Source organism: Hippocampus comes, unplaced genomic scaffold (assembly GCF_001891065.2).
Source record: "Hippocampus comes isolate QL1 unplaced genomic scaffold, H_comes_QL1_v1.1 scaffold37, whole genome shotgun sequence".
NCBI classification, from domain to species: domain Eukaryota; kingdom Metazoa; phylum Chordata; class Actinopteri; order Syngnathiformes; family Syngnathidae; genus Hippocampus; species Hippocampus comes.
In genome coordinates, this window is record NW_017805535.1 from 897,828 (window position 1) to 908,810 (window position 10,983).

General features: G+C 43.1%; 1 protein-coding gene across 6 annotated transcripts in view; it reads right to left on the reverse strand.

The window, feature by feature from the left end:
- Positions 1–254: 254 nt before the first annotated feature.
- LOC109520762 (BTB/POZ domain-containing protein 10-like) overlaps positions 255–10,983 on the reverse strand; it is a 21,032-nt gene continuing 10,303 nt past the window's right edge. For all 6 annotated transcript variants that reach the window (XM_019878227.1, XM_019878226.1, XM_019878229.1 and 3 more), the window contains 4 exons: positions 8,475–8,595; positions 6,358–6,555; positions 3,431–3,541; positions 255–1,838 (listed from right to left, as the gene is read on the reverse strand). In XM_019878227.1, coding sequence (XP_019733786.1) covers positions 1,399–1,838; positions 3,431–3,541; positions 6,358–6,555; positions 8,475–8,595 — 870 coding nt within the window. In that variant the 3' untranslated portion in view covers positions 255–1,398. The remainder of the gene's footprint in view (positions 1,839–3,430; positions 3,542–6,357; positions 6,556–8,474; positions 8,596–10,983) is intronic.

Genomic DNA, 10,983 nt, shown 5'->3' on the forward strand with positions numbered 1-10,983 from the left:
GTATTTGTAGCAGAACTTGATACTGCAACATCAGGCGTTCAATTTCAGTGAAGTGGAAATCGCTTCAATGGACTAATTTAATTTGAGTCCTATTCTTCGGTTGACCAACTCAATTAGAATAATTGGATGACTCACAATTCGCACAGCCTTTTTGTCAGTGTTATATCCTCCCAAAATGTCAAAGCTTTAATTAGAAATGTATAGCAGGATTTGCACCAATGTATTAATAATATAGAATTAACAAAGTAAATAGATCAAGGTTTGTGTGTTGTTTTTCTTTTTATTACATTTAAAAAACAAAAACATTGTTCAATTTCATCATTGACATCAGCATGTGCTTGTAGCAGTGATCAATATGTGCAATATAGCCATGTCAGTCAAGAGAGAGATCCTTACATTTCTTACGAATAGAACCTGCGATGAGAATATTTGCTTGGAAGTTGCTCACAAGAATAGAAAGACTGGTGGTGCAGTGGCATTGCAATTCATAAACACATAAGATGTAAAACATGACATCTAGTGGGCCCCTTCAATATGACTTTAAATCAAACCACCCTTTTTTTAGTGACTCTCTCACCCTGATGACTACGAAGAGGCACTGAACTTTCCACAACTAATACTGTATACACGGAGTAGCCGCGCCATTTTGATGATGTACACAATGCCAAATAAAAGAAACAGTGCCAAATATTCTGTCTTTACAATGGGAATAAATAATGCGCGGTTTCAACTGCGCATTATTTCGTGGTGTCTAATTCGTGGTGTCAAAACGGTCTGCACCATGATGAGCTGTGTTCAATATTTTGTCTCCGTATGAGGAGTTGTATGCCACCGCAAACTAATGCAAATGAATACCTCTCAAGGCTGCCCATCAAACTGAGCGCGATGATATTTTCAAGACATCCTTTTTTGAGCCACGTGCTCATCAAGTTGTGGCCTGTCCGTGTACGGTCTCGTATTGACGAGACACTCGGCTTTGGTCTGATGAATAAAAAGAAACGTCATAACAAAGTTGGGCGAGGAGCCCGGTTCATGTGCTGTTTATCCGTCCACCAGGTAAAAAGCTGTAGGCGAGGTGCAACAAGGCAAAGTGGTGTTTTGCCACAAGTGGGGAGAAGAGGCCAGTTTGTGCTTCACTGTGGCACTGTGCTCCAAAATGTTGGCCGAAAGCCTCAAAATGGTGACGTGACTTGGGCTAGATTTGCACTTCAGGCTGGTCAATGACAGAATTTGATATCCATCCTGAGGTCCTTGTACGAGTGCAAGCGTTCTCCTCACTGCTAAGGAAATTCAGCAAGGATATCGAACGAGTGTTTGTAACCTCCAAAGCAAGGACGCCCGTGATGCAAATCCAGCCTAAAAGCCGCCTTAACTAGTTGTGGAGTGTGTGGGCGGGTGTCATGCAGAGGGCGAGGGCGGGTCAGGGTCTGACTCGTAGCGGTAAGCCGCGTGAGTGTGCGGCAGGTTGCCGGGCGCCACGGCGAGAGCGGGCAGGTTCTGGTTGTCCTGAACCCGCTGGGAGGCCCCGCCCTCCACGCCCCGAACCGATGGTGGCGGTTGGTTATGGTCGTGCGCGGCTGGCTGCGGGGGTGCGTCCAGTTCGTCCACCTGCGGTGCCGGGGGGTGCATGACCACGAGCTGATCTTGAGGGATGTCGGCGGCTGCAGCGGCCAGGTTGGTGGTGGACTTGGACTTGACGCACTGAAAGTCCACATGGCGGCTTTTCCCTTCTTCCTTTTCCCACGACATGCGGATGAAAGGACGCTGGACGTAGTTGTAGATGACCTCTGGACGGCCTCCGGGGCGCCGCTTAACCTTTTCCTTATAAGTAGGATAGCCTGCACAGGGATTATAAGAGTTTGAGAACAGGACTATGTTTTTATTTATTTATTTTTTTCAATTCAGTGAGTTTAAATTTGTTTTTAGAGTGGTAGCATTTTAGAGATTTCAAATAGGCTTTATTTTAGCTTGGCTTGAATTATTATTTTTTTTTTTTTTAAACACAAATGGCGTGTTTGTCAAGTCCAAGAAGGAAACAAATCACAAAAAAAGTCACTAAGTATTGTATAATAAGGTAAACGACAATTCCCAAAGACGTATGGAAAGAACAGACAAAGACAAACAAAAAAGGACATTTTAACGATAATTAGTTTGCAAGTTTATCAGCATAAAATGTATTTTCAGTAATTAATTTTTTTCAGCACTCAGGTTTTCATGTGACTTAATTCACCAAAATTTAAATTTCAGTTCTAGTTAATTAAGGAGCTTTCATGAACTATAATAACCACAGCATGGAGCAGAGGAAGTCCAAACATTTTGGGACACAAAGGCTAGATAATCTCCCAAAATATCTCCTATACCAGGGGTCGGGAACCTTTTTGGCTAAGAGAGCCATGGAAGCAAAATATTTGGAAATCTATTTCAGTGAGAGCCATATATAACTGTATTTTAAAAGTCAATTCAACAAAATGTCAATATAATAAGCCTCTGAATGTATTTTTAAAAAAATAACGTCACCATGAATGTGTTTTCCGTTCCTCACGATTGCTAGCAAAACGAGTGGAATTATTTGTCATCTTGCCGGGTCCATTCGCGGAGTTGCTGCTGGCGATTGCACCCTGCTCAGTCGCTTGCATGCTTCCTTTCTGCTGTCTCGCGCAGGGTATTTTGATGCGAATGTAGCATGGCGCATGTCAACGTGCCGCTTTACATTCGACTGTTTCATCGATGGTATTTTGTCATTGCAAATTAGACACACCGCAGAACCTGTTCTTTCCACAAAGTCGAACCCTTCGGTCCATTCGTCCTGAAGTGTACCATACTCGTCATCTTTTTTTCTTTTCACCACCGAAGGATTAGCTTTGAGCTAATGACCGAGCGGGCTGATTCAAAAGGGGGCGTTTTACCCGTTTACCCAGCAACGGCCAACGTCGGCCAGTATCATCCAATTAAAATTGCTCCTGCCGCCAACTGCAGCCCTGAACAGGACATGAGCAGTGAAAAATCGATGGATGGATTAAGCAAGCGGGAATATTTTGTTTCATCTGCGAGCCAGATGCTATCATCAAAAGAGCCACATATGGCTCACAAGCCATCGATTCGCGACCCCTGTCCACAACGGTATGCTGTGGTGATCTCAATAGATCGTAAGTCGTGGGAAGAGGACATAACCGTAAATTTGTCACTTGCGCCCATACGATCTGAAAGCAAAGAATGGGCCTCCTGTATTTCACTTCACTTTTTTTTTCCCAGCTCATTTTGTTTTCTGTGTCATGAAGGTCCTGAATATGTTTTCCCATGTTCAGATGTCCTTGCTCTGTAAATCCCCACATGGGATGTTTTAAAGGCAGCTCTGATGCATGTAAAAATAAATAAATAAATGCCCTCTTGCACTGTATGTAGACCATTGACAATGGCAGTCCAAGCATACCTTCTATTCCCAGTCGGATCTTCTTCAGTCCTCTGTCCTTCAACACCGACTTGGCCACGTCGCGGTTTTCAATGTATTTGAAGAAGCGGTATAGTTTGGTGCTGTAGATAACTGTTAACGCACAAAGAAACATTGACAACTTAACGTCGCTCTTGCCGTCGGTTGACATCAAGTCAGCACAACTTGAAAGACTGACGAGTAAATATCGTGGTTAAGCACTAGAAACTCTCATGTTGGCTCTCAGACTTGCACATCATATCCATGATATCATGGAAAATGACTCTTAAGTACTATAACTGCTCATATCATTCGGAGTATTATCGGCCATTTCCGTTCGCATTCGGATTATTGCAAAGGCTAAAGAAGCTTTTGTTTGATTTGATTTCTTCCAGGTTCCCTTCTTTGAGGACTTGTGGACTTTCAATCGTTTCACTGCTGACGCACTGACATCATGCCACAACCAGTGACGAGCTAGTTTTCAAAGTTTTGATTCGTTTGGGTTCCCGGTGTCAAAAAATTGGCCAACGGAACATTTGTTTTGCGGAAAATGTGTGCCACTTTGCACTAGATGGAGTTGCTATGATAGCAAAATGAGCTTTTGCTGCTTTTCCGAAAGCCCTCCATGTGCGGGTGATACATAAAATAAAAAGGAGGGAGTTTATTATTCGATATTTCAGCAAGGGTCAAATTCATTGCAATGCTAACAGGGCGAGCTCGCCCATGAATAAAGGCAAATGCAAAAAAGGCATACAAAAAAAAAAGTACAACTTATTATCGCAAAAGACTATCCAACTTTAGCTGCTTCCTCTGTGATATCTCTGCAATAAACTTTCGCAACACTTGTTCGCAACACTTGTTTTAACGTTACACAACTTGGCAATCGTCTGCTTCCTGCGAGGTGAAGGCCGATCTCGCCAATCTCGTCTCGCGAGAACAGAAATCTCGTCATGCGAGATTACTTAACGCGGTATCAAAACAACAATTGCGGCAATTGTCAAACTGCGATCGTTGCTGGAAAAAAAGATTACTGAACGATGTTCGGTTATTGCTGCTTCACTCTCTGGCGGGTTTTCAACTATGATCGTAATTTCATCTATTGTAGCAGTTTTACCTTAACTTTTTGTTGGTTTTCTTCCAAGTCAGAGCAGTCAAGAAATTTATATTATTATTATTATTACTGAAATTTGTTTAACAAAACTGAGACCATGAACGTTTGGGTCGCATTCGGAAATTCACTCTGACGCCTGTGCCCAACTTTGAGTGTGTGTGTGTGTGTGTGTGTGTGTGTGCGTGTGTGTGTGCGTGTGTGTGTATGCGGAGAGGCAGAGCGTGCTTCACTCACATTAATTCCCCAATACAGCCTATGTTTGAAACCAATCAGCAGCTCGTGCTTGAACTGTTTCCATCTCGACTGCCTGATGCACTAGTGCACCGTGTGACCAGTTGGAGCGCCTAGCGCGTGCAACGGCATTCTGTTTGTGGTGCATGCTGGATAACCGAACAGCACGCTTCCACAACCCTCCGAGTTTCGGAAAGGTTGGAGTGAAGCAGTGCACACTCTGAGAATATTTTCAAACACGCCGTGGAGCTCATCGGGCCTAAAAACCTCGTTCCCTCATCATCGGTGCGTTCGGAAATACTCTTCAAGCGCGCTGCTGCACGCAGACCATTCAGAAATGTGCCGTTGGGTTATTCAGAGTGGCCCACAAAACAGAGCCCAATGCAGGCAGTAGAAGCCGGCTCGTAAACAGCTTTGTCTAGAAACTGTGATCGGCGCAAGCTCGACCTCCAACAGCGAACTGGGGCGACGAAACATCAGAAGAAGCAACGGGAGTCATGGCAACCAACTTTTGTTTTGCCCGACAAGGATGGAAAGGCGCATTAACCCACCAGAATTGGACCCTCGGCTACAATGCGACAGAGGTTTCGAGTTTAAGTCAAACTTTAAAACTTTAATGAAGTAATTAGCCAACGTTCCGGCATCCTCGTTCACATTTATTTATGAATGCATCCTGTAGCTCAGAATTCGTTGTTGTTTTTGCCTTTTAAAAGGCTCGACTGTGGAGTAAATATACAAGTTATTGAAATAAATATATTGCTCTATCTTGTGATCAAATCCGCCCCCCCAACTCGCTGAGTGACCGCGAATATCCCGATTGCGTTGAGCCTACTATTAATTATTAGAAATTCATCTTATTTGGCTACCACGGAGACTTGATTTTATTTACGCACACAAAAGTTTGGTGCTGGTTCTTGTTACTTTGTTCTAACAAACTAAGTCACAAAATCAGAGGCAACGTAAATGATTGCCAAGTAGCCTTTTTGTAAATGTTTTTTTTGTGCTTTTATCTCTAAAAATTGATAATAAAAAATGATAGGGGACTCGTGTCTCTTCAGAAGATCTACTGATAAGAAATTACTCAGTGTTTCATTCCAACTTAACCCTTTCATGCACCCTATTCCTGATAATATAAGCTGTCCACTGTAGTAACCGCCGTCCGGGTTAATATGACCACTTCATATATTTGATAAACGTGATGTGAAATGTGTTTCCACAATTTTTTTATCTTTATTCACAGACATTGCGAGGAGTTATTGCAAAATATCCCGATAATATTGTATCGCAGGAGCTACTACGATTCCCACCCGTTCTTTGCAAACCACCCTGCGAAAACCGACAAGCACAAGCAGGCACTCAAAAATGTGCCACTCAAAAATGTGGACACACCTTTTAACAGCATGAAAAAAAGTCTGTCCAAACTTCATCAAGGGGCGGTTTTACAAAAGACCAGCAAGTGCAAGCAGCTGAAGTGCAAGTACAAGACTGGCCTGGCTTGATAAATAAATAAAGAAACAAATGAATTTTTGCTTGGATGTTGGTGTATTAGCGTTTGTCCGTTGTATTATTCAAAGAATAAGAGTCTTACTCTGAGAATACTCCTCTCCCATCTGCGGAGGGTACTCTTCATCCCAGTCCACCACGTCATCATCGGTCAGCACCACAACGTGGCACTCTCTCTCGCCGCTCTGTGCGCTGGCCACCATCAGCGGCAGCACCATCTCCTCCAGGTAACACTCAAACTGACGCCTGGCCCCGTCGTTTGACAGCTCATGCATCAGGGCACCTGCAGGGACAGGAAGGGTGAAGTGACATCTTCCCAAAAAAAAACGAAATTCGCCACAAATGACTTAGGTGAGACTGATTCGCAGTTAAGCACCCTGCAACCCTACACATAGCGACAGACAACAGTTGTGGGTCTTTTGATATCTGAATTTGGCAAGCAATCATGAACAGAAAATGTCCGGCGTTCAAAAACTTCTGGAGTTTACCACTGCAACTCTTATTAGTGGACATGACGTCTTCAGAGGCCAACTTCCATTTTGAAACAGATCCGAGACTTCTCTAGGTATTTATTATTCTCAACAGGGTAGTAAAAGGTGCGGTGTTTATAGAAAATCCCTCACACTACAGTGGACAACTTACCGTGTTATCAGGTTATCATTATTGGTGCATGAAAGGGTTAAAAGATAATATTACAATGAATGAGGTGAGTTATATTAGTTGTTACAGTCGTATGGGGGCATGAAATTGAGAAGACGACGGAATACATGTAGGGCGGATTTTGGGAACGACGAGGTGAATTAATCTGCTGGAACAAAGTGTGTGGGTCGTAGTGTGCACGGTGAGCAGGGAGTGAAGATAACTTATGTTGGAGCATAGACAGCGCAAGTGTGCCCAGCGTAGAAATGTTTGCGTCGTCGGCACACCGATGGGCAAGAGCGTCATGGGTTAAATGTTCTTCATGGAAATACAGTATTGAAAAGTGTTGGGCTGTTGGCCTGATGGCGATTATCTGTTTGCACATCATTTTAAAACAAATCAGTTTGGAACTTTAAATCATCAAAACACTATTCAGTCATTATCATGTGGCATATTATGCACATTTTTCCCCTCATCAAAATGGAACAATTTCACTTCAATTTCCAGAGTAATACGGCAGGCAATGGACAAATGCATTGAAATGCATCATCGTTTTGGTGCAAATTCTTCTCTTTTGTTATGTGACCAATGTCGAGGAAGCATTCCTTCAATATTGTAAATTATTTTCCATGTTTCTGATGTGTAACCGGTAGTCTTATTAAGACAAACTTTGTACCATATTGCCTTCCGTAGGTGTGTTTTTAATTGACTGAGGTCAATTTTGTTTTCCATTAGTTTTGTTAATTGTTCTGTAATGTTACAGCTGCAGCGCTTGTGAAAGAGCGACAGAAATAATGATATTTTGCATCGGATTGGATTGAAAGATGCGTCATCTCTTTTTAGTGAGAACATGTTGTGACTGTTGCCCATTTGGATCCTCACCTGTATGAATCGTGCCAAATAAGAATACTTGGGTAAATATTGGCATGACAACCGCCTCTGGTAAATTCTGACACTTTATTATTCATCTCTGCGTATAGAAAGATGTTTTACCATTTCCATCAGAAGCCTAATCTGAGCTGACTGATGTCGACGTCGTGCAACTCACTGCGATACTAATGAGCAGAAACCATTTCAACAACATTCGGTTTTTTGAGAATCAGGCCCGCTCATGTGGGTTGGTGTTGCGCTTTAAAAAAACACTGTACATCTTCTCCCAGCTAATCATGACCTAGTTAGACGCCCGCATACACAGACACACAGGAGAAGCCATGAGTCGAGGCTGCCCCTCCCACACACTCCCAAACAAGCAGGCACAATATTAAAGTCCAATGCAAACATGAGTGCGCGGAGAACTGCAATCAATACGGCACATTACATATAAACCTGCCGCTATAAAGGACAGTGTTCGTGTTCGTTTACAAACCCTCATGTGACCATGGAAACCCTGAGTGTAAAGTCAGGCGTTCAAATTTGTAGTCGAGTCCGATTAAAACCACGGTAAGTCAACTGCATGCATCCAAGATTGCGATGACACTCACCAAAAGCGTCACATCAACAAGAGCAAGTTGTACGTTAGCGGGCATGCAGCTCGGCGCGGTGTGCACCGTGGCAAGTACTCACTGAGGTCTCTGCACTTGATGGTGCTGTAGTTGAAGGAGATACACAGGTAGTCACATGCCTCCCTCAGCTCAGGAATGGAAATGCCGTCAGGGCAGCGGATTATCCCCGATTTGTAGTAATCCTGCCATTTTCAGCGTCGTGCACACAAGTGAATAAGTGAGCAGGGAGGCGGGCGTTCACACGCAGACACACATGGAGGATGGGAAACAAGACGCCATTATTGATGCTGCTGCTTCACTCGCCGAGGCAGAGGGGAGGGAGCGAGAGAATGTGTGTGGGAAATAGATGGGGGGGGGGGTGCAGAGGGGTGTAGGGGGAGTGAAGTGCTGACCGACGTAAAAATCCGGCAGCATCATAGGCACTGAAGGGAGAGTCTGACGGTTGGAGGCGAGTATAATGGGGGAGGCGGAGAAAGCTGCTGTCGTCACACTCCCTGCTCCACTTTCCCACCTCATGTCAGAGCAAAGGCTCTAGGCTACATTGGAAACCATCTCAATGACATTTCCTAATTCATCACATTGTCTTCTTAAGATACGCCTGTTGCGAAAACAGATGATGCTTGCCCCTTCTTTTTGATCTCCCGCACTAACAGCCATAAAATGATGGGAATTTAACAACTGGGAAGTTACCCTTTTCTAAAAAATAAATGAATGGAGATTTTTTTTCTTCCCCCCCTCCTGTCACCCATTAATAAACAGCTCTGGCAATGGGACTCTTGCACTTATCCTTGGAGACTAGAATAGAAGAGCAACCAGTGTCAATCTGAAAAGTACAGCACTAATATTAGTCATTCTTTGCCGAGAATAAACAATCTATGCCCCTCAGACATATTTACATGTGTTTCTGCAACATTTGTGTTCAGATATACATTGCTTAAAGGCTAACACCACAACAACATAGATGCTCACTGTTAGCCCGTGTGCCAATGGTGTTGCCCATGCGAACCACACGTGAGCCATGATTGGTTGTTACCTGAACCCTGAGTCATTTTCAGTCAAAAGCAAATGACAAAAGGTGTTTTTTTAAAGGTCTTCATTGTCCAAAAAAAAATAAGGACGTTGTCAAATTCATTTCAGACAAAATATTCCTTTTTTATTGTATCCCTTGAAAGCTGAACGTCTGCGTTTAAAATCCATCGTGGTGGTGTTTCAAGCCAAATAGATGACAACTGCGTTCATGTCCCAATAGTTATGCTCTGACTGTATAAAACAAAGAAAATTAAACATTGCACAGTGAAACTTCAATTTACGAACTGAATTGGTTCCATGACACCATTTGTAAATCAAGGTAAATTTCTCCACTGAAATGAATGGAAATGCAATTAATCCATTCCAGCCCCCAAATTGTTTTTATGATTGAGACTATATATATATACATATATATACATATATACACACACACACACAAAATTATCATGTTAATTGTGAATAATTAATTTGTGATATTAGGCGCATTGTTTTTTTAATAGCGTTAATCTAATTTTAATCTCTAACTTTTTTGTTTGTGTAGGTGGGTTGTCTTTTTATAATCCCCCTTTTTATGTGTTGGCTTCCTGTGTTCGAGTTGTTGAGGGTGGGAAACAATGGTCAGTCACAGCCTGAAACGGACATTGATTGGCTGTAATTATGTTTGGGCTTGTTTAGCATAAACTGATAGACTCCCATTGGAGTTGGGCGGGATTAGTAAAAAGCGGTGAGGAGAGGAGAGGTGAACATGGAGGAGCATGTGAGAGTTCTCGACCCAATAAATGGAAAATTTACATTCCATAAAACGCCCTGACGGCATTACTGATAAAGGGAGAGTGTTGTGCCTAATTTGTAAGAAAGAGTTTGCTTCCCACCGAAGCAGCTCAAGTTTAGCCTCCCACATCAATGCAAAGCACCCAGTCTCGAGTGCAGCCACAGCTAACGTTAGCATCGAAAGCGTTAGCAATAGAGCGAGCCATAGCAAAGCTCTTCACCAAACTAAACTCGGGAAGAAGAACACCCCGCATACGAGGTATGAAGTCAGCATAGCTGCGGTGCCCTCTGTACCCTACTAGAAGCGATTGATGTTTATTTCAGCACTTGTGAAAGCGCTATATAAATCAGGATGTACAGTAAATATTCCCATCCCCGGAATTCTATGAAAAGGAATTTCCTTCACCCGGAACAAAAACCTGTGCATTAACATTTTGACTACGATATTACATGTTACCGGAACTTACGTCAGCGGAAATTCCACTACCCGTAACCCGGATTGAGACGTCATGCCGCGGGAGCTTAAATACACGCAACGCCCACCCGATGCTACGGAACGACGACACAGACACATTTTCACTTCGCATTTTTCAATCATCAGATTCGAAAGGACGACGTGTAAGTGAGTTTTTATTGGCGTGCGTTTTACTGTAATTGTGAATGATTTTAACTTTATTCACTTAACGTCCTGTAGAACGCGGCACTACCTTAAAAGCAGCACCCACTTGACACGACCGAAAAAAACGTGTTCGCTTCGCCGTTTTCATTCA